At 35.6% G+C, this 27255-nt stretch overlaps 2 protein-coding genes across 4 annotated transcripts in view; one reads left to right on the top strand and one right to left on the bottom strand.

The window, feature by feature from the left end:
• The window catches only part of LOC113442643 (DNA helicase MCM8), a 42669-nt gene extending 30448 nt beyond the window's left edge, over window positions 1-12221 (bottom strand). For 2 of the 3 annotated variants that reach the window (XM_087918932.1, XM_026710350.2), the window contains exons 1-10: window positions 11957-12221; window positions 10487-10653; window positions 9710-9784; window positions 8387-8469; window positions 7566-7715; window positions 6699-6802; window positions 4557-4755; window positions 4175-4260; window positions 3489-3640; window positions 2559-2757 (exon numbers count right to left, since the gene is read on the bottom strand). In XM_087918932.1, the coding sequence (XP_087775058.1) occupies window positions 2559-2757; window positions 3489-3640; window positions 4175-4260; window positions 4557-4755; window positions 6699-6802; window positions 7566-7715; window positions 8387-8469; window positions 9710-9784; window positions 10487-10628 (1190 nt within the window). In that variant the 5' untranslated portion in view covers window positions 10629-10653; window positions 11957-12221. The remainder of the gene's footprint in view (window positions 1-2558; window positions 2758-3488; window positions 3641-4174; window positions 4261-4556; window positions 4756-6698; window positions 6803-7565; window positions 7716-8386; window positions 8470-9709; window positions 9785-10486; window positions 10654-11956) is intronic. The other variant, XM_087918917.1, reaches the window with a different exon arrangement.
• A 1247-nt stretch (window positions 12222-13468) lies between these two features.
• On the top strand, window positions 13469-24433 carry TRMT6 (tRNA methyltransferase 6 non-catalytic subunit). The gene is made up of 11 exons (XM_026710351.2): window positions 13469-13921; window positions 16632-16759; window positions 17964-18073; window positions 19136-19227; window positions 19313-19396; window positions 20099-20223; window positions 21064-21410; window positions 22081-22166; window positions 22886-22988; window positions 23070-23156; window positions 23666-24433. Exons 1-11 carry the CDS (start codon window positions 13641-13643, stop codon window positions 23834-23836), a joined length of 1614 nt encoding a protein of 537 aa, XP_026566136.1. The 5' UTR covers window positions 13469-13640; the 3' UTR covers window positions 23837-24433.
• The last annotated feature ends 2822 nt before the right edge of the window (window positions 24434-27255 follow it).

Below are 27255 nucleotides of genomic sequence, written 5' to 3'. Positions count from 1 at the left end.
GTAGCATGTACATTGTGCAATACTACTTAAGTATGGATGCATACTGGATTACCTATGGAGGGGGAATTATCCTTTTGCATATATTACTCAAGGTGGCAAACATATCAATATTCCGTTCTATTTTGCTCTGAGCAACAATCCTGTGAAGTGGGTAGGGCTGAGAGAGAGCGATTGGCCCAAAGTCACCCATCTGGTTTTCATGCCCAAGGCAGGACTAGAACTCATAATCTGTTGGATTCTAGGCCAGCACTTTAACCACTACACCAAACTGGTTCTCCCCTATCAAATTCTATAGCCTTCTAAAAGCACATAGGCAAAATATGAGATTATTACTGTACTAGAGAGAGGACACCCCAAACAGCCAAGAATACAGGAATGTGCAAGACTACAATCTATATTTGAAAAATAAGTTTTCTCAATTATATATTGTGGGGCAAAGAGAAACTCAGAAAATAACATCTACTAGATATTAGTTACTCTTTGACCTGCAGATAGAAGTGGAACGACTGTGGCAGTAGAAAGCAAATATGTACCAAATAGTAATAGGCAAATAGTAATATGCAATCGCAAAACATCTGAAACACTATCAGTCAATTGCAAAACACAGCTTGCATCCTATGATGATACCTTTAATACCATCAAGTATCAATATCTGCCTATCCCTGATCCTTAGGAAGGACTCAGTAGGTGGATACCTATGCCAAATCCAGTCTAAACATCTGGCTGGCTATGCAATTAATCATGATTGTAGCAATAACATTTTGTTGCAATGTTTTTAATTTTTACTTCTACATTAAAGCTGCCCAGAGCCTTTTGGAGTAGGTAGCTATGCTAAATCTAATAAATTATTTATTATGCCACTGAAATCAATTCAAGTTAAATGTAATTAAGTTTAGGTGTCTAAGACTTTATCTTTTAGAATGGATAGGATTTCCAACATGTATAAATGTTTACTTGTTACACAAAAAGAATTCTTGTACTGTACTCTTAGACTATCCTTTTAGATAACAAACAACATGAATAAATCATTGTAGCCTAGTATTAAATCAGTTGTAGACTGGAAATAATATTTAAAAGACAGATTGTCAGTGGACACATTATAATCTTTTTAAGCCTCATGATTTGTCCACAATGGTGTTTGTGATGTCATAAATAGTATAACTGATATCACCTTCTACATCTGAAGCTTTTCAACAGTGCCATATTTTGCCAGCAGCACAGAGGGTAGCATTATCTGCCATTTCCTACGATGCTGTAACTCATGGTAAGCTCTTTACTGCATTTCTATCAGTTCAACAGGGCGGTAAGACATTTTACAAATATTTATTGTCAGATTTATATCTTGCCTTTCATATTGGGGGGAGGGGGGGAGACGGGAGACATAACTTTCCCTCCTATTTTTCTCAACCAAAACATTATCTGTGAGAAAGGTGGAGTTAACAGAGGATGATTGGCTCCAAGTCACTTACAAAGCCATAAGTGGACTTGACCTTGCAGTTCTCCAACACCAATCAAACAGCTTAACATTTGTACCATGCTTGCCCTCAATAGTTCTATTATCATACTTAAAACACCTAAATTTTCTTGTTTTGCTGATTTATAGATCTTATATACCTGATGGATGTGGTAGGACGGATCCTCCATTGTTGTTATAGGCTTTTTGGGGGGAGAAAGTTCTCTAAAACAGAATTACAATTTACTATCGTCAGGCACCAGCAATAGCACTTGCTAACTTATCTGACTTGGAAACTAAGCAAGATCAGGCTTGGTTAGTAGTTAGGTGTGAGACAGGATATCCCAGACCTGTAAGATTTATTGGGAAATTAAACTACTGCTCATGAAGAAGGAAAAGGCAAACTATTGTGCAGTTGCCAATTCCATGGATGGGTTACCAGCCCGAGCATGGGTCCAAAAAAGACTAACTTATAGTCACACTGGATTTCCCGACAATAACACTATTTAATTATTCTAGGTTCTTAACTTGGGTGGGGACTTTCTATGTCCTGTTCTCTAAGCCCTATTTTCAATCCAGTTCTAAAATACCAAGAAAGGAGACTATTTGTAGCTTCAGATGTTTAGTTACCCAACCTAGGTAATATCATCAGTGGTATTAGACTAGTTTGGGTATTGAAATGTCTGCAAAAAAACAACCAAGCTTAGAGAGCACCAAGGATCTTGAAGCTCTGGAATACCCGGAAGGAAGGATAAATAGCATGTGTAGAACACATTAAATATTATAATTGCTTGGATTGTTTGTTTTGATGTGATGTTTAGAACATTGTGACTCCTACCAAATTAAATGCTAGAGGCAACCTGTAGTTATCCTTTCATGAATATTAAGAATATCTTGTAATGGTCCAATCTCTGATGTTCTTTTCTAAACATCATGTTCCTGTTTTGAAGATGTTAGAGATTCAGAAACATGTAATAACTGATGTTTTACACAATGTTTTTTCTGTGCAAAAGAACATGTACTCCATATGTAAATACTCAAAATAGGTTGGCAGAAACATGGAGGCAAATAAAATAAATCCCCTGACTTGCAATAAATGACATACCTGACAATAAGCTTGAACAGATTCTCTTCAGCTTGGATTTCTTGGACTGCATATAGATCTTTAAGTGAAAACTCCATGCATCCTTGTTGGTTTAATCCATGTTCGTAATTCTTGATTTTCTGGCCTTTTGTATTACTGATAGAGTTTGCTTCAATGTATAATAGGAAGACACATTTATCATTTTTATTTCTTGATGCTCCTGTTAAAATATCAATAGAAAGATCATGATCATCTTTCGGCTTTAAGATGTAACTTAGGATGTTACCTGGTTTGGGTAATGAAACGTCAACCTTGAGCTAAACATATTTTCCTTTATTAAATGGCTTTATCTGCCCTGTTTTGTAAAGTGTGTGTGTGTGTGTGTGTGTGTGGTTTTTTTAAATTTATTTATTTTAGTGCATTTGTGCCCCACCATAATCTAAGTGATATTTGGAGGCTTATATGATGGAGAAACATTAAAACAGCCACAATAAATCTTAAAATCCAGTAAATAAAATAAGCTATAAGATCCAAGTAAACTAAGATAAAGTAACTGTAAGATAAAAATACAAAAATGGCTAAAACTCCGTGTTTAGTTACAAAATGTTGAATTTTCACCATCTTGAATGCTATGAAGGACACTGTTCCTGAAGACTGCTCTGCCACTAAAAATACAACACCTCTTGGCTTCAGCTCCCCTCACTACCCAGAAGGAAAGAACTAAGAGCAGTTTCTCTCTGGAAACACTTTCAGGTAGTTGTGTACTAATATACTGTTTTAATTTAAATCTTGTGGCTGTAATCTTTGACATTAAGTTTTGCTTTGGCCCACTAATTGGGAAAAATACAAATATACAGATAAACTAAATTAATAGCCATTTTCCAAAATTGATAAAATACTGTACATAAAAGTACTGTACACAAAATATACATAAAAGTTGATATAGTTCACCTTCTTCCGTGTTCGATACCTTGACAATTCCTGCGACAGTAATCACATCGCCTGGAACACAACTATCCACAAGATCATGAACCAATTCACATTCTATTGTTCGAGGAATTCTCCCAGCTTCTCGCTGATCATCTGACATGAGTTCTTGAATTCTGGAATACCAAGTTAATAATAAAAAAAAGACGTGATACCACTGGCGGTGGTGAATTAAGATTTATAAAATATTGAGCATATATAGGTAGGTCAAAACAAACATTGTTTTTCTTTTGGTTTTAGAGCACCAATACATTTTTGGCAAACACTTCTCAGAACGGAAGATAGGTTTAAATGAATGATGAATCAAAAATCCACAAAACCTTTCTTAAAATATGCACCCACACATCTTCAGAAACACACACACATGCATTATGGAGAAAGGAGAAGTACAAATAGCCAGAGTTTAATCTAGATTTCTCACAATACCAATCTTACAGAAAAAGGAGATGACTGTCTCTGGATCAAGGATAAGTTTATAGATAAAATGAGGGTTTTTTTTCTTTGAATGGAATTGTTAGTCAATGTAATCAATGTTAGTAAATGTAATGTAATGTACAATAAAAGAGAGTGTATAATTAATTCCTTACTTTTACTGTAAATAATCTAAATTTCTAAACTTCCAAAATATTAGGGTAACATTATATATTTACTTAATTGACTGCCAGTCCACTGTAATTGTGTAAGGAGAACTTCTATCTGCAGTGAAGGATCGTCCATGACATTCAGGCAAAGAACACTGAAACACATTAATGGTCAAATTTAGTACAAAAAAAAGTTTATACCATAACTTTATTTGCTGTGAGCCACATTTGTTGTGTTTGTTTTGGGGAGGCTTGCACTTAGCCTTGATTAATTTGTATTTCCATTAAAAAAAACACTTAAAATGAATTACAATTTTTAAAATCCCTTCATCAGGGTATGATTCATGTCCTTAAATGTGCAGTAAACGACCCATCCCAAAAACGTATTACTTTACATACTACTCAGAAAAAAGTAGGAGGTAGCACTTTTGATTTGAGGGCATTTCATTACCTTTGTTGGAAGAGTGTATTTTCCATCAGGGAGAGGAAAACCCTGAGTATTTCCACAGGTACTGCATATAAAGGCCATCTTGGTGCAGATAGGTTTAATGTTACTAACACGCACAACAGTCCCACGTAAAGCAACGTACTTCCCATAGCAATTAGCTCGAATATTCTTAAATTGACTAATTGGATCATAGTTGTACACTCTAAAAAATATTAAAACATATTCAAATTAAATAAATATACTGATAGTTTAGTGGAAGTTCACCATGTTTGAAATAGTAGTATTCATATAATAACAATTGGTGAAAATATGGTGTGTGTAATAGATAAAGTGGTAATAAATTTTTTTAATTTATTATAACTTACATGTGTCATGGATTTAAATGAAACTGAATTTAATTTTCTCTAAATGAAGCCAATGCATTTTTTTCTAGAATATCCTGCATGTTAAAATAACATTTTTTCTATTGTGACTCAGTCCTAGCACATACATTATAATTGTAAAAGCTTATTTACATGTATCCAGTTTCAGTTATACTGAAAATTATTTTAGCACACCAAAATTCAGAGAAAACCTGCATATATGTACAGTATGCATTTGGATATTAATGCATTTTAATAATTAATCAGAATAATAAACATAAAAGCTTTCTGAGAAGTTTTTTCTTTATTAAGTTATTCTTACATAATATAATTGCTACATTCAATTTAGGAACCTTTACAATGTCATAATTGTATGCCTTCCAGAAAATAATAGATCCTATGGTACAAAAAATCAAAACATTCAGTAATGTCTTGAAATGTTTAATCCTGCTACTTCAAATAAAAATAGAATTTTCAAGCTGTAATACATCATTCCAATTATATGGCAATCTCTGTAAAGACATAACGGAAAAAGTCCTTCCAGATTTGGTTACAGTGATGATATTTTCAAAGCAACATCCTTCAAGGCAGAAAATAATTACTGCTAGATGGTCTGAATGAAAGTTCATATTACTTGCATTCAAGCATAATAAAACCCAAGATTGCATTCTGGAGAAGGGCCACTTTAGGCACACTTAAGCCTGTTTAATTTTTAGGTCTATTTCTAAATAACGTACTTCTCTGAAGTTATTTCTGAGTTATTCATGGCTAACCTTGCTGATTGTCTATGGTTTCTATAGAATAGCTTTCCAGAGGGGATAAAATAGAAAATTTCATTTGCTATAAAGTAGGAATGAAAAAATATTTGGCCTCACAAATCAAATAAACAGAAAGATGTAATCTTATCAAGGTATTTCTCTGAACTAAGTGTGCCTCATTGATAAATCTAAATGCGGGCAGAGAAATTATTCCTACATGCAGCAATAGTATCATCATTTCAATTAGGTGAGTGAAGGACTGGTATAGCTGGCTTGAGTTAGAGAAATTCAATTTTTTTTCCTCTTTCCCCTTTTAGCAGCTTGCTCTGCCTTGCAAATTCCTGGAAAGATCATGTGGTTGCTATTATTAAAAAAAAGTACTACCCTTTCCCCCAGGAGCAGTACATTTAAAGCTAACTCCCTTTTCCTTTTGTAGATAAATTATCTAGAAAATGTATACTCAGCTATCAATGAGAGACAAAAGGACAAGGACAAGGGCTACAATATTTTAGTAATGAACCCAACTTCTGAGAAAACCATCTACCAATGTTATGAATAATTTACTAGTTGTTGCCTATTGCTTGCTAGTTATGATGTGATTTTGTGTGGGTTTTTTTTAAATGTATAAAAACTATGGTAATTTACTGTATTTTTAAGAGGTTCTTGATTTGGATCCCAAGAACACCTCTTTGTTGCTGTACAGAATAAAGAAGTTGCAATTTTCTGCTTTGTGTGATAAATTAGCTCTTTGCACCAGGTAAAAACAATCCTAGCACTGATTGGGGCAATCCACAATTTGGTCAATATGACTATTGGTACAAGTTTAATACCAGCTTTCTGTGATACTCTAGAAATTAGTAATATTATTAACCTTTTCTACAATTTCTTATGCTATCATTTTCTCAAAAATGTCAGTGACTTAAGAGTTCTTGCCGTTTTGTATTCATATACAAGAAGGTTTACAAAACTTTTAAAAACATTTTCAGTTTTTTTTCATAATTGAATAAATTTTAAAAAACAGATACCTTGCATGAATAAGTGGCACATTTATAATAGGCTCTTCGTCAGTGGGCAACCCTTCTTGCTCTTGCAGCTTTGCAGCATCCTTTTCAAGGTCTTTGATCAATATCTAGAGAATAAAAAAGAAACTGCCTGACTTCCATTAAGTAATTAATATATGTCATTTTTAGAAGCAGATGGTGCTTTTAAGTATCAAAGGGAAATTTGTCTTGTAATTTATTTTTTCTTTCCTATTGTAGTATGCATTGTCCCTGCTATACTATTCAAACAGATTCCCTAATCCCCACAGTTGAGATTGTTTAAAGGCCTCTGCAATTAGAGACCAAACTACTTAGCATTATAAAGTCCTAATGCAGCTGTTTCTAGCTTTTATCTGCTTTTCTGTGAGAGAATTCTGATGTGAACGTCAGCAAAGTTGCTGTGCATGCACACATCTACAGACACACAAACACCTTTTGAAGCAACTACATAACACCTCTAAATGATGGGACCGCTTTAATTCATACTCTGCTCATGCTGGCCTGCTTTTCAAAACATAGGGAATCTTGCTTAACACACACATGCAGGATTTCACCGCCAAGCAGTTATAAAATATTCATGTTTCCTTTTTTATTGTTACATCATTTACCCCAAGAATATAAACTAAAATGGTTTGAGATTTGGGCTCAAACTTTATGTAAATTTCTAAATCCTGTTGAATTCAGCCAGGCTTTATTTTAAGATATGTGTATGTAATAAAAATATTTTATTTATTTATTGTTCCTTTTTTACATGAAGTGTAAATATAATTGTTCTCTTAGATAAGATTTGCATCTTGTGAATAATAAGGCTTTGGGGTGTAAAAATATCTATTATTTGTCTAGTGCGTTTACCTGATGTATGGCCAGACCCATGCAAGCCAATATTCTTTGTGGTGTTTCTCTTAGTTCAACAGCAACATCAGGTAATGATTCCACTAATTCTTTATCACATATCAGTTCCTTATAATCCACAAGAATACTTCCTTTTCTTTCTACTTCATCCTATAAAATAGAGGTGTGTGAATTTGTGTTTAGTAAAGTTACAGCTCTATTTGTTGTTTACTCCATTACACATTATTTTAATCATAGTTGTTAAGTTGTTCAAGCATTCTCAAATATTAAAGAAAAATATTTTACTAAAAATACCAATTGTTGATTTAACTGCCTCATATTCCAAAATGTGCATCATCTGCATTATATGAGGATGGTCTCATAAGTTCTTTGTTCACTGACCCTAGCAACACCACTGACATATGCTTCCCTCTTTTTACTTTGAGCACAATATAAAAATGATAAACCAGATAAATTGGATCGAAAAGTTAACACACACTATGCAAATAATTAAATATGTGAAGAACAAAATAGGTATAGTTTAGGATAAGAATACTTCCTTGTTTTCTAAAAATTTCCTCTATTTGTCCATCCACCCAAATACAAATCTTAGCATTAAAAAATCAGATCATGGAGTGCTGAAGAATAAGATGAAACAAATTTTCTAAAGGTTCTGACAAAATCAATCTGCAAACTTCTCTTAAGAAAAAACAAAATTAAAATGCTCATAAATATCTTGGATTCCCTCAGCATATAAAACAAGAAGCAAATATACAAATGTGTGGCTAAACCAACTTCAGAAAACAAAAGTATATCAAACAACATATAGTCTAATAACTTACCTTATCATAAAACTCTATTCGAGATTTGAAAAAAGTTTCAAAAGCTGCAATCTTCTGAACAAAAGGTGATTTGTCATCATATGCTGAATTAGAGAATTTTGATTAATACAGTTAATATAGTTATGATTGTAGATAACATTGAACATGTAAAAACATATTAATCAACAAACCTATTGATTTTACAAGCTAATCTTTAATATTGTTTAATATAACATATTTAGCTGCAGCTTTAAAAAGTTGTCCTGAGGATTTAAAGACACTCCATTAATATTTACAATACTAAGAATTTAATTTCTTGAAGTAAATATAATCTTGTCTTACTGACCATCTTTTATCTTACAAGCATTTGACTGCAGTTACTATAATTAATGATGCCAGATAGAAATCTTATAGCTTCCTTTTATGAAGTTTTAGGCATGCCAAAAATAAGTAGTTGAATACACATGATAAACCAGGATTTAACTATCATGTGATGTAGTACTAAGTTGTAATGAGAGAATTCACATGCTAGGCATGTGAATTAGAGTAGTTATGTTTAAAAAATTAAAAGTTTGTGAACTTTTGATCATATCCTAAAACATGTTTTTTAATTTGCATGTTTCAAAATATTACATTACTTTTTTATATAAGTTTCTTTACTGTAAATAACACAACTTACTCAACCCATATTATTTGTGCATGAAACAAATCGTACTACAACATATGCAAATCCTAACATTTAGACAAAAGTATTCTACTTGCATTTTACTTTTTATATGGTACCAGAAATATGCAATAAATCTTGTTTTTCATTTGGCTTGTTGCAGAGCCTGAGGTTGATTAGAGCTGAGGGAATGCGTGGCCCAAGTTGACCCAATGGGCTTCTGTACCCAAAGGATGACTAGAATCTAGTCCCTCCCAACTCCTAGTCCAGCACCAATACTATACCATGCTAGCTCTTTCTCACTTTAAGCTATGATGTTGTTATACTAAAATAAACCACATGCTCGTTATTTCATCACATCCACTCGACTTCTTTGGTCTGTTGTAATCTCTGTCGATACACAGTATGTGAGAATATGCCTCTGCCAATCCAGCATAAGGCTAGTACTCCAAACTTGGTTGCCTCATTCAGGCAGAGAAGGAATTTATGAGGACAGAACAGGAACAAGTTCTGCCAGCAATCTGAGCATAAGATTGTATGTACAATCTTTAAAAAAAAAGAAACCTGTGACTCTCGTCTCAAAATTTGCTCATGTTTTCCCAGAATATCATGATCTACAGCTTGTAAATTCCAACCCTAGCCAGCTCTCAGCTATACCATGTACAAGGAAAAGACCTCACCTTCAGAGAAATAAAGCTTCCAGCCTTTATATGGAGTAGCCTGGTCCAGCGTTGTTTGAATAAGATGAGGTTGCGCTGAAAAGTATCCCCTCAAAAAATTAGTGATAAAATTGAGCATTTTTAATTTGTCATTAAAAACAATTTATATACCACATACCGTTGCTGCCAATACTGCATTTAAAATGATAAAGGTAATGACACCTGTACCGTACAGGGGGGCAGCTTAACCATATGATTCAGTTTTTTTAAATAAATTATCTAAGTTATAGCATAATAATACAGGCTTCAGATATTGTATTGTGCTATTATAAGCTATTATGTTAAAAATCAGAAACTTTCGTTATTTTAAGCCTCCAAAGCAAGTAAGATCCTGCAGGGACGGTTCTGAGATGTTATTTGGAATGACTTTGATTGAAACATTCTAGAATGAAAACATTCATTTTCACTGAAACAATGTCACTTCATGAGGTGGGTCTTCTTTGTGGCAGCCCCTTCCTTTTGAAATTATGTTTCTCCCCCCTCCCCCCCATATCTGGTTGGCCCCCAGGAAGGCCAAGGAAGACTGCCAAAGATAAGCAGAGTTCCCAACTGGTTTAGTTAACATATATTTTATTTTTGACCACCATTTCATTGTTTTAGCAACTTAAGGGGGGTGTTAATGGTATGTATTGTTTTCCTATGTTAGGTGATTTTTGTACACTGCTCAGTCATGCTTCTTGATTTGGGCAATCATATGAATGCTATAAATAAATGAATAAAGCTGTGGAATTAACATACCCAATACTAATTTCTCGCCAGCATTTTTGCAGTTTTCTTTCTGTCCACTTCCTTTTCCTCTCCCTTGCCATCTTCCTCTTCTCCATCTTTGAAAACCACCTCCTCCTCGTCCAGAACCTTTCCTGCTAGGCTCAGTACTCATCTTGGCGTTTTAATAGATCTGCATTCTGAATCAAAAGACAATACATGTGTAGCATACATTAATTTTGAAAGAAGTTATTAAGGCAGATATCGATTTGTTTCTATGGTGGTGTTTGCAGATTATAAGTAGCAGTTTACTTCAGGTTCCTGACTTCTAGCCCTTCTATATCCCCCAAAGCTAAATATCTGTCTAAGTCTTTAAATCAAACTAAACCATGGTTTAACTATGCTTCATTGAATAAATCATAATTAGTGACTTTTGAACAACGTTTTACACTTTTGTTTAGAAATGAAAAACAATAGATTCACACAATATATCAGGCCCAAACCAAACCTGTAATATTATGGATAAGCTCATATATGAATCTTCAATATCAAATAATTTCCAGGTATTAACTGGGCCATTAAGAACAGCACTTCAACAACATTTAGAAAATTTCAATTCCCTATCCCTGACCTGTTAACTACTGTAGAAAGTTAGACTGATATAGAAGAACTTCAAGCGTGAGTTAATGTGATAAACACGATTGTTGGAATTGAATCCAATAGGCATAGCACACAAAAAATTATCTAAATGCATGTGTTGCAAATCTATTTAGGATTCAATTAATACAGTGGGGGAGGTTTACTTTCAAACAAATTGTAATAGCGCTGCACCAACACACCCTTTCACTGCAAGTGCAAAATAATTTCAAAAAAACCTATACAGGTAGTCCTTATGACCACAATTGAGCCCAACATTTATGTTGCTACGTGAGAAATTTTGTTAAGTGAGTTTGACCCCATTTTACAACTTTTCTTGTCGCATTTGTGTCAAGTTGTTAACTTAGTAACACGACTATTAAGTGAATCTGGTTTCCCCATTAACATTGCTTGTCAGAAGGTTACAAGGACACTGCCACCATCATAAATGTAAGTCAGTTGTCAAGGCATCCATATATAAATCACTTGACCGTAGGGATGCTGCAAAGGTCATAAGTGTGAAAAAACGGTAGGTTGAGGACTGCCTGAACATCTAACTATTAAAGGAAAACACGGAATAAAACCGCTGCCAATCAGAGGGACCCCCTCATTTCCTTCTCATCACCATTCCCAAGTACACTCCACGGAGTCCTTTTTAAAAGAAAAAAGAAAATTAACCCAATTATTGGGGGAGGTGGTCAACCTATATCCGGCGTCCTTAACTTCCTCCTATAGTTCGGCTTTCCTCCATTTGAGGAGAAAACAAAAGAAACCCTCGGCCATTCCGCGGAGAAACTCAGCTAGATTTTTATTATTATTATTTGGTCTCCCGAACGCTTCGCTTTGGAGATTCAAAGTGTCAGTTACCGCCGAATGCAGAAAGAGAGAGAAGTGAAAACGTATCCGAACCGAAAGCCTAGGGCGACGGCCAAGACACCTCAAAGCGTCCCCGACCGGCCGCCCCTCAACCTGTTCCCGTCGGATCCGCTCGTTCGGTTTCGTTCTTCCATTTAATTTTTGGCGCGGCGCAGCGAAGCTTCCCTTGGCATGGGAAGGTGGGGCGGGGCGGGGGGCTCACAACCAATCAGAACTGGCGCCGCTGCGTTGCCAAGATTCCGCTCGCGACCCCTCCGAACACTTAGGCGGGAAACGGGCAAGTCACGTGGGGTTTCTGGCGTTTCCCTAACGCCGTTTTTTTCCCCCCTCAACCGCTTTAAGGAGCGGGTGCACTTCACAACTCCCGGAATTTCGTAGTACTTTTAGAACACTCAGAAACTTTAGAAATAACTTTATTGTCACCCCGAAAGCAACACTGAATTCGGCATGCATTATAACGACAGTTCGTTGCGTTCACCTCTCGAAGGGTTACCACCTCCAAGATACACCACACGGCTAAATAGTTATGTACACGCCCACATATATACATACCCACATATATGACACAGAAACAAAGCCGTCTACTCCAGAGGTCTTGACAGCTTTAAGACTTGTGGACTTCAACTCCCAAAATTCCTTCTCCAGTCATGTTAGCTCAGGAATTCTGGGAGTTGAAGTCCACAAGTCTTAAACATTCCGAGTTTGAAGACCCTTGGTCTACTCAAATGCTAGCTAGAGAATTGAAGTCCGTACAATCTTTTTGTGGCCAAAGTTTGGAATCAGTGGCATGAATGTAGACTTCGTACTTGTTGACTTGAAGAAAAGAGTCGCGTCCCATACACGCTTTTTCTGCCTCTGAAACTCTGGAGACTTAAAATGCTTGAACCGAGAGGGGAGTCTCTCTCCATTTGACTGGACTAGAGACAGCGAAATTATTATGGGATCCTAGCATAATTGTGCCAGTGAAGTCGATCTTTTATCAAAACCCTACAGTGCAAAATAAATCATTTCCTCTTTCTGTTACTACCCATATTCTGGGTTGTGTTTCAAGTTTGTATATGTCCTTTATATCTCCTAGCAAGTTAAGCCTCTCCTAGAGTTGGAGGGCTGGAGGACAAACTGAAGCTGCATTTTGAATGGATGAATGAATGGATGAATGATCGGACTCGATGGCGTACGTACGCTGTTAAAATATCTGTATGAATGAACGCATCTTCCCTCCGTGGTCTAGGAGGTAATACTGTTATTGTGATGAAACACTTTTTTAAAAAAGAACATTCTACTAATAAAAGCAAATAAATCTCGCAAAAACATTTTGAGTTGATTATGTGCCATAGCAGCGGTATGACACTGATTTCTTCTTCACTTCCGGCCCGAAACGGGGGTTGTACTAAAAGGAGCCCGGAAGCATCAGGTCCGTAAATTATAAATTAGCACCCTTCTCTTTTTTTCTAACTCTACGTGGTAAACTAGAAAAGAGTGTCTACATAGAGCTGTCAAATTATAGAGCGGCCAAAAAAAATCCCTCAGGAACAGAAATCCCTAGTTGCGCAAGAGAGTCGCCGGTGATTGTAGTTGCCCGTTTTTTTTTTTTTAATCGTTCGTCAGACTCCTCTGACGGCACCAGTCACGATCAACATGGTGCTCTCTTGCGCCTCTCTGTCCCTCGATCTTTATGACCAAATGCCCGTCAGACCAACCGCTCTTTCAGAAGAGAGGAAACAAAATCGCTTCCGCGGCTCGTGCTTTTGGGGAAAACCGGAAGAGGGCCTTTCCTGAGTTGGCGCCTGTGCGCGAGGATTTTTTTTCTTTCTTTTTTTTTTCCGCATCGAGCGGAAGGGTCGCCAATATGGAGGTGCCTCCTCGGTCCCCTTCTCCGCATGTCATCTCCGAGGGAGACTGGGCTGTTCTCAAGCGGGACGACGTGTTCAAAGCGGTCGCCGTGGTGAAGCGAAGGTAAGCCTCTCCAGTTAGGGTGAAGCGGAGGCGCCTCTTCTGCAGCCTTTTATTTCATTCAAAGAAGTTCCAGCCCGTTGCCGGGACTAGCTTTTCCACACTGTCCCTTATGCCTAGACAAGAGGATTCAAACCTGGGCAAAGCCTCCCCGGCCTATTGGTTAGCCCATATAATTGTCATAAGCCCCATCTCCCTCTACTTTTGATAATGCATTTATGTAATTTTTATTATAGATATGTTATTTATACGCTATAAAAAGTGCACTATCAAGAAGTATTTCTCACCCTTGGTGACTTTTAAGACATGCGGACTTCAATTCCCAGAATCTCCTAGCCAGCCCTGCTGCCTGGAGAATTCTGGGAGATGAAGTCCACCCAAGTTAAAGTTGCCACAGTTATTAAGTGTTTATATTGCTGCTAAGCCTCTACTGCAAGGGTCTTCAAACTTGGCAAGTTTAAGACTTGTGGACTTCAACTCCCAGAATTCCTGAGCTAACATGACTGGAGGAGGAATTCTGGGAGTTGAAGTCCACAAGTCTTAAAGCTGTCAAGTTTGAAGACCTCTGCTCTAGGCTAAACTATTTATTAATTGTTACTGTATGACCCACTATTATAAAATCTGCTATTCTAGTGTTACAAAAATCAATTCAATTTAAATACCTGAGGGTATTTTTGAATTATCAGAAGTTTGGAAGTTCATTGCTATATGAAGAATTAGGGATTTATCAAACATGGAGAACAGACCCCTGCTCTTCTGGCTTTGAAGGTGGGCACTGGCAAAAACTGATCAGAAATTGTGAGGGACACAATTTTCAAGTAATCCCAGTCAGAATAGCATCTGACTGGGATTGCAGAAGCACCTGCATGCGAACAGATGAACTGCACAACAATGTCTTGTGGAACCCAAAGAAGACTTCGTGGTTATGTCTGAATTATGAAGATTCCACAGTAAGTATCAAAAGAAAGTATTGCTAACAGTTTCCCTATCAGTCACGTGTGATTCTAAGGCTTGGTGCTCATCTCTATTCCCCAGCCGAGGAACCCAGTGTTGACCGAAGTTATTTTCCATGGTCATGTAGCCAGTATGGCTATGCACCAAATGCCCACAGAACATTGTTACCTTCCCACTGAAGTGGTACCTATTAGTCTACTTGCATTTGCATGTTTTCAAACTGCTAGGTGGGCAGGAGCTGGGACAAACAACAGGAGTTCACCCCGTTGCATGGAGCTCAGGTCTTGAAGCTGTGCTCTCAGCTCTCCAACTATATCCAGAAAGTAGTTATGGGTAAATAAAGGACTGCAAATGCTAGCCTTGTCTCTTCACCTCTCCCATCCAAGCAAGGATATTTTAAGATTTCATTGGAATGGGAGCTACAGGCTGCATACAGCAGGCAATGGTGTAGGAGGTTTTTAAAGGCAAGTTGCTTCTGTTCGCACTTACATACAGAGTTATTTATTTTGTGTGCCTGACAGCTTTCCAGGATGAAAAAAACAACTTCAGCTTATATTTTTGAAAGTAGAAAATCCGTCGGTTGTTATCTTCCTTAGATAAAGACCTAGAAAAGTAGTAGAGGGGAATGATAATTTTCACATTAATGAAGCTGGAAATAGATTTAAGAAGCTTGTTATATTAAAAAAAACTAAAATGATTTTTTAAATTAGAAGAAATAAATTAGAAATAACATTTTTAAATTAGAAGAAATTCTAGTGGAATTTCAATTTTCCAGAAAGAAGCAGCGTTGTTCTTTCAATTGTGAGAAGACCAAAGCTCATCTCTCTATTGGTTAGTGGAGCTTCACAGGCTGAAGGTATTGAAGGACTTTAATTTGTTTCCTTGAAAAAGAGTTAGAATTGACATAACCATCATGACAGTCATGGTCTTTTCCCAAATTACAGGTGCAAATTGTATGGAAAGCTACACATTAGATCTGGTTTCTGGTTTCATTTCAGAGCAAATACAATGGAAAATAGCTTTAACATGGTGCAATCGCTAAGGTAGGGGTCTTCAAACTTGCCAGCTTTAAGGCTTGTGGACTTCAGGTCCCAGAATTCCTCCTCCAGTCACGTTAGCTCAGGAATTCTGGGAGTTGAAGTCCACAAGTTTTAAACTTGCCAAGTTTGAATACCCCACTAAGGAATTGTCTGCTGGAATATAAAGATGGCTACTCAATTAAATAGAAGAGAGTGGAGTCCCTTCAAGTTCCCCTCTTAAAAGAAGCACGTAGAGTTCTTAGAGGCAGTTTTCAATCACTGCCCTCTTTTAACAAGTACCAACTTCTTGGGGATTCAGAAAGGTAATTAACCCCAGATTATATCCCTAGAACTTTGAAGAAAAGATAAATTGAACATTATGCTTGTGTATGAGTTGTAATGGCTTTTAGGTATCCCATCTTTCTGTTCTATTTCTATAATATGTTTCTATTTTATGGTGTGATCTATTGATTTTAATCCTATTTAGGTATGTATGATTAGATTGTGAGCCAATCCAATTAAAACAGTATATAAGCCTAGTAAAATAAATATTATCGTGATTTTAATTTACTTGCTTCTCTTGCCCGACGGTTTCACAGCTATTTCTGCTTACTTGCACTTGAAACTGGAGTTGAATATACTGCAATACATGTATGCCGTTTTATTCCTTTTTCAGGTTTTGGGTTGTGAATATTGCAGGGATTTGTTTCTAATTGATTTATTGATGCTTTTATTTTTAGAAAAATTGTTTTTGAAAAACAGTGGTTCTGCTTAGACAATGCCATTGGGCATGTTTATGGAACATCATTTGAAGTGACTAGTGGTGGTAGTCTTCAGCCAAAGCGGACGTTAGAAGAGATGAATCCAGGTATGAATCAGCTAGAAATTATTTAGATAGCAAAAGTATGAAATGTGTAGGCTTTGATATTATAATCCTAATACTTTTTTGTAGTTCTGATACTTTTCCTGAACAAAGTACAATATGGGGTTGAGGAACAAGGGAAGTATCTTAGTTACAACTTTCAGTCTATGCTTTATATGTGATACAAAAACTGCAGACTTGCCTTGTAGTAAGATGGGCTGCCAATAAATTGGATGGATGGATGGACGGACAGACTGATACCTGCCAGTCTTTATGGCAGCATAGAAAAATTGTATCAACATCTATACAAGAAATAAGTTATTATATTAGTGGCATGAAACTCTGATTAGAATCTTTGCCTATCTCAATGGTTTTCAACCTTTTCTTCACCATGGACCTCCTTTAAATACCATTATGGCTACAGACCCTCAAGATTTAAATCATAAAATTTCTTCAAGACTTCACAGACCCTGTGACAACATTTTGGGGAGGGGAGCAATGTTGTCACAGGGTCTGTAGAGGTTGAAGGTTGAGAACCACTGGTATATCTTATAGATTGACAAGGCTGTGTGAGGGAATATTCATCTTTTGGTGAAAATGTGATGAAAAATGTTGAAAGGAAGTTTTATAAATGTATATAACTAGAAGTGTAGATTCAAACTCAAAATTAGATTTACCAGATATATTTGATGGTCAGAACAAAGCATTACCTTGTTTAAAACATGTCTATTTTAATATCTAATTATTAATAAACAATGGAAATATCTGAATAATATCCAAACTGCTACATTATTTGTTAAGGTCTGATTTATAGCATTTACTTGAGAAAGTTTCCATTGCTTGACAGTACAAAGTAGCAAATCATAATTCTTGTGGGAATACTGTGATTTTATGGTTTATATAAGAGATAAAGATTCTTGCAAGGGTCCTACGTGAGATATTATGGGCAAGCTGTAATGTACTAGTATCATTGAAATGTTAAATTTACTCATTTTTGTAATCATCTCAATTGACAAAAAACAATCCGAAGCACAAGTGAAAAAAGCGACACTAACACTTCCTTTTGCTTAATAAACTTGTACAGGGGTAGTTTCCTGTTTTGTCTGTTAGATGATTATAGTACCAGTTATAAATCATCTATGATATGAAATATTTTTAAATCTTTAGTACAAGTTCTTACAAACTTATTATATCTTTGGGTTTTTTTAAGAAACAAAAGAAGCAGGTACAGATAATCGTAATATAATAGACGATGGAAAATCTCAAAAACTGACTCATGATGATATAAAGGCTTTGAAGGATAAAGGCATTAAAGGACAGGTAATCTTGAATTCTCAATTGCATATTATTGTTTCATGTCACAAGTGAATACTTTCTGTTTAGAAAGCTATATTGCTAGAAGAATTACAGTTAGAATCCTTTTCTGTTGAAGAATGTGAACAAGTGTCATATAGTGACTGAAATTTTAGACTTAACTGAGGAAACACATTTGAGTCCCTACTCAACCAAAAAAAATCAGTAAATGACTTTGGACCAGTTGATGTCTTTCAGCCCAGTTGGGCATCAGAGTAATATCACAATAAAACTAGGCTAGAATCCCATTTAAGCTACCTTTTGTTCCAAAGAAAAAGCAGGATATAAATTTATTATTAGATTTATTGTTATTATTATTTTTATTAAATCTAAAAAATAAGAAAGGGGCAGTTGCCTTTCTATACTCAATACAAGCCACTCTTCTAAAAGGATTGAACCTTGAACTATTTCATGTAAAATATGAACTTTACAATTCAACTATACTTCTCTTCTCTGGTTCTTGACTAGATGATATGTATCATGATCATAATGAATGGGATGCATTATGTACATTTAAGTCACTGGTACTGCTCTTCATGTGTAGTTCTGTGGATTGTTTATGGCTAAATGTTGGCCTCACATTTGGTAGATGCACGACTACATTGAGAATAAATATATTTCCTAAGTAGGAGTACTCTTTGTATAGGCGCATGCACACCTTCAAGTCAATTTTAATTCCTGGCAACTGCCTGGACAAGTCCCTGCAATTTTCCTGGCACGTTTTTTTCTCTCAGAAGTGATTTGCCATTACCTCCTTCTGAGAGGGTGAGGGAGTTTGACTGGCCTGAAATTAAACATCTGGCTTTGTGTGTTAGGAATAGAACCCATGGTCTCCTGTTTCTGTCATGGTACTTTAGTCACTTACAGCAAACTGACACTCCTAATTTTTTAGTTTCTTTTTTAATTTTTACTTGGATGTTCCTTAGTCACTGTTTATATACTGGGGGCTTTGGTGTTTTGTTTTGGTTTAAATGCTTTATAAATAGCTATGAGAAGAGAACGATTAACCTATCTTTTTTTTTTTTGAAGGAAATAGTTCAACAATTAATAGAGAACAGTACCACGTTTAGAGACAAAACAGAATTTGCTCAAGATAAATACATCAAAAAAAAGAAAAGGAAGTAAGTTGAATTTTAGAAAACAGAATGTTCAGTGAATCACAAATCATAAATAGCTTTAACACTATTTGTGCTGCTTTGCTTGCAGATACGAGGCAGTTATTACAATCATAAAGCCATCTACTCGTATATTATCAACAATGTACTATGCAAGAGAACCAGGAAAGATCAAGTAAGGCTTAATATATTTCAGTTATATGGGGTATCTTTTGGACTACATCTAGTAGTAAATGAGTGGATAAATGTCCTCCCACCAATGATTACAGATTGATACAAGTGATGCATAAAAATGAGATTCTTTTCTTGACAGAATATAGTTTGTGATCATCTGTGGGTGGGTGCATTTAAAAAAAAATAAGGAGATTATGATGATGGCTACCAACTGGACTAGGATTAATCTTATCCTGCATGAATTTTCAATAGATTTTTATTCTCTCTCAAAGCTCTCCTTTTGGCAGGCAAAGACAAAAACTGAGCTGCAGATTTCTGCAGATAACTTTTTCTCATCAGTACTACATAAACAATGATGGAGCTGAAGAAACAATGAGTTGAGGCATTTTTTAGCTTCCATCCATAACACTACCCAGGTCTTTGGTGAGGGAGAATAAGACCCCTTACTTCATTCCATCTGGAATGAACATATCATCTTTTATTGTATCGTATTGTACCGTGGTTTCCCATTGCAAGCTGCCCAGAGTCATTGGGAACTGGGCAAAATACATATGTTTAATAAATATTATTGTATCTTTAAGCCAGAATTTATATTTGCTCAGAATATAAATTAGAATTAGAATTCCAGTATTTTGAATAAAATTTGTTGTATTCTTAAGTATTTTAACTCAGCAAAAATATTTGTTTCCCCAAACTCTCCTAGCTATTTGCGGTATGATACTCTAGCCCAGATGTTAACTTGGGGAAATGTTCATGCTGGCAACAAGATGATAGTAATGGAAACCTGTGCAGGACTGGTGCTGGGAGCTGTAATGGAACGTATGGGAGGTGAGAATAGCAGAATATAATGTATACAACTGGTAGTGTGAACATTTAATAGTAATATTTCTATAGGTAGCATGTGCATTTGATTCTAAAACTATGATTTAAGCTGGATAGGGTTAAAGCAAATAATTGATTACAAAATATAAGGATGCCAGAAAAGTAGAGGAATAAGATGCTTTTGGAAATTGCATTTTGTCCTCCTGCTTTATTTATCTTATCTAACTATTATTTTCAAGGTTTATGGAGAAGTAAACAGATAAAGGGAAATCTGTGTTATTGTGAATATAGTATTGTTAAAAGTGTTTGCTGAATTTAGCTTGAAGAGTTAATCAAGGTATGGCTGCTTGGATAAGTCAACTGGAATTTTTGGCTGGCTTGTCTTGACTGGTTTTGCCCCATTCCATTTTGCAAATACTTTTGGAACTCAGCTGAGTTTCAGAACACATTTGCTAGACAACATACGGAACTAGGGAAGGCAGATGCTCTAAAGCAAAAACACAGCACTGGCTGAATGGGCAAGTTTGTGAAAGTGGGCCAAGACAAGTTCAAATAATCTTCCACTTGTCCATAGTAATTTGAATTGAAATCACCTATATGTGCTTGTGTAAAGCTCAACATTTTTGGATCCCATGAATAATCCATTGTTTGCACAGATTAATGTGTCAGGAGACCGGTTTTGAAGAACATTCTTTGTGATGATGTTAAGAATTGTAGACAACTTCTGTTTTCTTTCATGCAAGTCACTGCTATATTTGAGAGAAAATGGTTTGTTGAGATTGTCACGCTGTATTAGTGTAAACCTAGTTTATGCCAGCTGTATTTGACTTTGATCTATACTTGCAGGTTATGGATCGATTGTTCAAATATATCCAGGAGAAGGACCTGTTAGAGCAGCCACAAGTTGTTTTGGATTTCCTAAAACATTTTTTGACACACTCTCTGAGTTCCCACTCAGCAAAGTGGCCAGCATTCTGTCTGGAACATTTTCTTTAACGTCACTGCCTTCAGAGTCTGAAGAGAAAACACCAGCGGCAGAAGACAAAAATGGTTCAGGGGATGACAAGGAGCTTTCTATACCAGAAGTAGACATGGAATGCAGTCCTAAGGTAGCTATGGAGAGCGGTCAACCTGAAGATCAAGAAGTAGCGGGATTTGCTTCGGATGCACTTGATGATAAAGCCAAGGGGACAGTAAGATCCTACCATTTTATGAAGTATAAATGTAATTAAATAATTGAATCCATTGCTATTTAAATAAATATGCTTCTCAACCAAAGAGTCACATTGCAGCATCAGTCATTACATGAATGCTTACTCTGTTATGCTTACCTGCATTATATGTTAATTGCAAAATCATTTGATAGAAATCAAATTTAATAATAATTAGAAATATGAATAAGTGCATTGTAGTCTGCATTGCTAAATAGCACCAGAATAATTATATCAATTGTGAAATATCTTTGGAGTAATTGTGACTTATGGTCATGTTAAGTCAGCTATAAGTTAAAAATATTTCAGGGTCTAAAGCTGATATATATAGCAATGTAAGTAAAATTAGAATTAGGATCTGAGATAATTGTCTGACTTTATCGCAATAATGTTTAACACAAGTGCTTTTTAAAAAAAATTAGCAAAATATTTAATTATTTAAAATATTTCAGATTGAAGTATTAGAATACATTTTGTCATTTTTAACAATTCTACTTTTATCTTTCAAATAGACTTTTAAATTTGAGGAAGGAATTAGAAAATTAAACCCAAGCCAGCCTATAAATGTGTATATTTTTGCAAAACATTACAAAGGTTTTTAGAACTTCTCTAGTTCTTTAAATTATTTAACCTGAATTTATACATATTTTAGACGTATGACAAACAAAAGAAACAAGAGGAAAAGAAAAGAAAGCTGATAGCAGCTGCTGCTTTATTGAAAAACAAGGATGCTGATGGGTGAGAGTTCTGTTGTAGTATTGAACATGTCTAGAAATACCTTGTTTTGTAATTGCTTTCAAAGGAGAATTTGCCATTCTAAAAATGTAACTGGATGTGTTAGTGTTCATAGTTTGTGAATAACAATTACTTGTCTATTTAGCTTGAAGCTTAAAGCCAAGGCTCGGCCCTTTCTGGATTTTCCTTTTTTCATTAGTTTGTTAGATTTTTGTGTTAGATCAAAAGATGCTGTAAATGGTCAAAATATTTTCAACATTGAAAGGATGACAATAACCTATGCAATTATCCCTATGACAGAGAGGATTTGTCAAGCTTTGATGAATTGTTCAGCCTGTCTTTAGGGTTAAAGATAAAAGTCTTTATATAAGGAAAATAACCAGTGCATTACAAGATAATGGTTCAGCTCTAAAATAAAGTTGAGGAAATTCATTAAAAAAAATTGCTCCTAATCTACATCTGAGGAAGCCTAATATTGCCCTCCTTGATGTAGGCAGCAACATTTCCTCAAATTTTGACAACCACCTGGTTTTATATCAACACTGTAACTTGCAGACTTTTCCTTCCATGATTTTTTAAAGATTTAATCTGTATTCAAACTGTTTTTATATTTGTGGAGCAAAATAAGATTTGCCAGACTTTTAGATAAATTTTCATAGCCAAAAAGTAACAGCTTTGATGTTTAGAAAGGCAACTAACCTGTGTCTAACTTTCTATTACAGTTTAATTGTAGCCAGTCGATTTCATCCAACAAGTTTACTACTCCTGTTGTTAGAGTTGGTAGCTCCTTCAAGGCCTTTTGTTGTCTACTGCCAATTTAAAGAGGTGAACTCAATATACTTTCTTAATTTAATATTTTTTAAAGATTTTTCAGTAAGTTCATATAACCATATTTTCTTGTTTTAGCCACTCCTGGAATGTTATGCAAAACTGAGAGAGAAAGGTGGTGTCATTAATCTAAGACTTTCTGAAACATGGTTACGAAACTATCAGGTAAGACTTAACAAACATATATGTACCACAGAAAATGCAAGTAAACCAGGGAAATTATGCATCTCTGGTCAAAAGGATATTTGAAATTATGAAATAATGGGTGTGGGGAATAGAAAATAGATCTATGCAAAGTAAATTTCATATTATAACTATTCTCTTTGATTATCCACTGACAAATCCTCCACCAATTGTAATATTTTATCTTGTTTTCTTTTTATTGTTAATGTATTTTTGTTTCCAATTCTTGTCAATGACCTAATAAAATGTTCATTCAGTTTGATATTATCATTGATTCATAACTCATCAATGTAGCATAATGGTAAGAATTTCTTTTTATGAAATTTCTGCAAGGCAAATCTAAGTGGCATCAAACGTCTGGTTTTTACACTTGTCTAATATGTGTCTTCCTGAAATCTTTTATTGCTGTCTGATCCATGAGCCTCACAAAATGTGCTATTAGTACTGCAATTGTTACATAGCTTATTTGCCATTTCTTATTTTTTGTTAAGATCTTGCCAGATCGAAGTCATCCCAAATTGATAATGAGTGGTGGCGGTGGGTACTTGCTGACAGGTATCACTGTTAAAAATGAAAGCATAAATACCAGTGACTGCTTAGATGAGCCATCTTCTAAAAAGCGTAAGCTTCAAGAACACCATGATGCTTCAAGAAACACCTGATGCTTCAAGAAATTCTCCTTGTCCTCTGTTGCTAACTGTATTTAAAGGCCCAGCGGAATGCACTTTTTTTCCATTTGCAACTGAAGGTTCTTTTTTAAATCAGTCAAGTTCAACCAAATATTTGTATTGCCAAGGTCATTCCAGACTCAGGTAGTCCCATAACTTATGGAGTATTACTTTAGAAAGATATGATTAAGAATCAGTCTTCCTGGAAATGTTGCAAAAATTGACTGAAAGTCCAGCTTGGTTCTGTTTCAAAATTTTGTTTTGAATTAAAAAAAAACATGTTCACACTAATCCCATTTCCTTTTCTGTTAAAATCAATTTTTTTAACCGAGTGAAATGAATGTTGCAAAATGCTCTACTATTATCAGTGAGAAAGGCTATTGCACATTTTAACCATTCTGAATTTCAAAAAAAGCAAACATCACACATTAGTTTGGAAATATTAAAATAATGCTAGTCTGTTTTCACTTAACACTTTAAAAAAGAAAAAGAAACTGGTTTCCATCTTTTTAACACGTGGCAACCTATATTTTTATGTGGAGTTTTTAATCTGTAAATCTGCATTTCAATAAATTATATTATTTTGTAGTACATGAATTATTTTTTCCTTTAAAGCAAGAAAGGATTGTTAAAGTAAGAAACCTTCTGGATGGCAACCAAACTGGTGTGTTTTCCAATGTGCACAATGGCCCCAAAATTCACCTGCCATTATATTGGGCTCTATATTGCCTTGTATTTGTGAATTGACCCCCATTCATCCAAATTCAACAAGATCTAGCTAGATATGTATGTGAGTAGGGACCATGAAATTATTGATACATTCTTGGGAGTCACAAGATTTAGAACATTGATCATAACTTTCAGTTTTAACTTTGGATCTGTGGCTGTTTTTGACGTTTGATTTATTCAGTTCTTAGCATTTGTATACTGCTTTTATAAGCTGTCTTGAATAGCTCAGGGATAGAAGGTTAAGGTATAAAGAGTCTAATAAAGAAAAAAGAGACAGACCCATTGCAAAGAGATATAAAAAGAGATCCTTGAAATAGATGGGTTTGATTGAAAGAACTATAGACCAGTGTGGTGATCCTTCTATATACATGCTCTAAATATTTTTTCCGCTTTGAACCCAGATCATAGAGCAATCCTTTATTTTTAAGAAAATAATCAACAATCAGCTTTAAGACTTGGCTTTTCCCCCCACAAGCATTTGGGGCTGGTTGAATGGGCTTCCCTTTCAGCTGTTTTTATTATGGTGCTTGATTACCAGCATATTCTGTATTTCAAATTTATACAGTATATCATGTATGTTTTAATATTACATGGATCTTTTTTTTGGATTGTTGTCATTGTTGGACACTGCCTGGAATCACATTGTTTGAGCAGCCTTATGAATCTGGTAAATTAAATAAACGATCCCTTGTAGAGGAAGACTTGGCAGTGTTTTGTTACAGTGGGGCAGAATGAGCAATACATACAACTGGTCCTTGGAGGTCCAGCATCACAGCATCCCCAGGGTTGTGTGATTGCATTCGGGATGCTTAACACCCAGCTCACAATTATCACATTGCAGTGAGCTGCGGTCACGCGATCCTGAGTTCCGAGTTCTGCCAGCTTCCCACAAGCAAAATCAATGGGAAAAGCTGGCAGGAAGTTGGAAGTCGTGGTCACATGAAGTCCTTGTTTAATGACAATATTCTGGGACTGCTGGAATTACTGTCACTAAGTGATGCAGTCATGTGACTTCATGCTTTATGGCTGTGTTGCTTAGCAACAGCAATTCTGGTCTCAATCGCCATTATAAGGCGAGGATTACTCATCCACACACAAAAATTCCTATAAACCTTGTGAAAAAGTCTTTGAAAATAAACAAATAAAAATCTAGCCCCCACTTGGCTGCATTCTCATTGCATCCACTGCAGAGCTTGGTTTGCTAAGTAATTAAGTTAAACCAGAGCCTGGGGGCTAAAAACACTTACTGTGCCGTGAACTTGGTAATAACTAACTACGTCACTACATCACAACAAGGCTGAAAAAGCAAAGAATGCTTTGTATGCGATGTGTTAACCTTCTGCTGGAGTTTTTGCTTTTTTTCTTTCTTTCATACCCACATCGAAAGTCTTGCTGGGTAGGTATGTCAATTATTTTTATGAAGCAATTTAAATAATTGAAATTGAAAGACTCTTGTATATACCATGGACAAATGGGTCATGAAACAAATCGGCCCAGAATTGTCACTCGGGGCAAAGTGACAAGGTACAAATGATCGTACTTTGGACACCCTCTGTGAAGATCTAGCTCTGAAAAAGACTAGTGCTGGGAAAGATGGAAGGAAAGAAGAGGATGACCAGGAGCAAAGTGGATGGACTCAGTTATGGTGACAATGAATGCACCCTGTGAAGACTTGAAAGACCAGGTCAGAGATAGATTGTCATAGAGGAAATTAAGAGGCAACATCAATAGTACATCAACAAAAGCTTTCGTCACATTGGTTAAGAGGGTAAGCGCCTCAAGCGTTATGCAAGTGTTTTAGTAGCCAGACTATAACAGTATCCCACGTAAGATGTTAGCTATATTAAAAGCATTGCAACAGAATGCAACTTTTAAAACTTCGTGGCATTCTAACTTTAACCATAATGAAATCTATAATGTAATCTAACTTCTGAAACTTGGAGACCAATCATTAAAATGTATGTTTATTTCCCAGCTTAATTATGAAGATCATTCCGGCCCCTGAACAATTTTGTCTTAATCAGTTTCGTTAAGCATGTAAGCCTTGAAGAGCTAAGCTTCTGTGAGAGTCATGTGTAACATAGCCCATGAAACTTGAAACTGTTACTACTTTTAACAATATTGGGGAGTTGCTCCCCCATGCACTTCACTGATCTAGAATGAAGGCAGTCTAAAAATGCAACAAATACATAATTCACATATACACTGCAGGTGCAAAATCAACCTGGAGACACTTTTTTCCTCAAGAAAATACTCTGTGAATCCAGGTTATTAGCCTACGTTCTCAGAAAGATTTTAATCTTTCCCAGTTGAGTTATGGTAAGAAGAAAAATCGTCTGGAGTTGATTTCCCAACCTATTTCATTTGGCCTTGAAAAAGCAGAAGGAACATTTATGCTCATGATATGAAGCAATATTTCCAACATCCAGTAGGTGGCAATCAGAGAATTGAAAATAGAGAATGCTAGTGGTAAAAAATATGAAAATATTGACTACCTCAGATCGATGGCTAACATGCCTATCTATAATTGTGCTTTCCATGTTTTATATTCATTTAACTTTTTAATTCAATGTTCAATATGTGTTTAATATTTCTGTGACTGGTTTGGTATTTTTGAGGCCAGAATGCGTTTGGGTAGCAGACCTTACTGCTGAAATTTTGGCCCCTGAAATCTTAAATTGCAA

The sequence above is a fragment of the Pseudonaja textilis genome, chromosome 1 (genome assembly GCF_049901715.1).
Source record: "Pseudonaja textilis isolate UNSWEBS1 chromosome 1, rPseTex1.2, whole genome shotgun sequence".
Taxonomy (NCBI): Eukaryota; Metazoa; Chordata; class Lepidosauria; order Squamata; family Elapidae; genus Pseudonaja; species Pseudonaja textilis.
Note: the sequence above shows the minus strand (reverse complement) of the source record. Positions and strands in the feature narration are given on the sequence as shown.

Bases quoted from the DNA above. Each gene is read 5' to 3' on its own strand.
- TRMT6 (XM_026710351.2), top strand. From the start codon at position 13,641: ATGACCAAATGCCCGTCAGACCAACCGCTCTTTCAGAAGAGAGGAAAC. The intron at 21,411-22,080 runs GTAAGATCCTAC...TACATATTTTAG, and splicing joins ATGATAAAGCCAAGGGGACA to ACGTATGACAAACAAAAGAA. The intron at 23,157-23,665 runs GTAAGACTTAAC...TTTTTTGTTAAG, and splicing joins CATGGTTACGAAACTATCAG to ATCTTGCCAGATCGAAGTCA.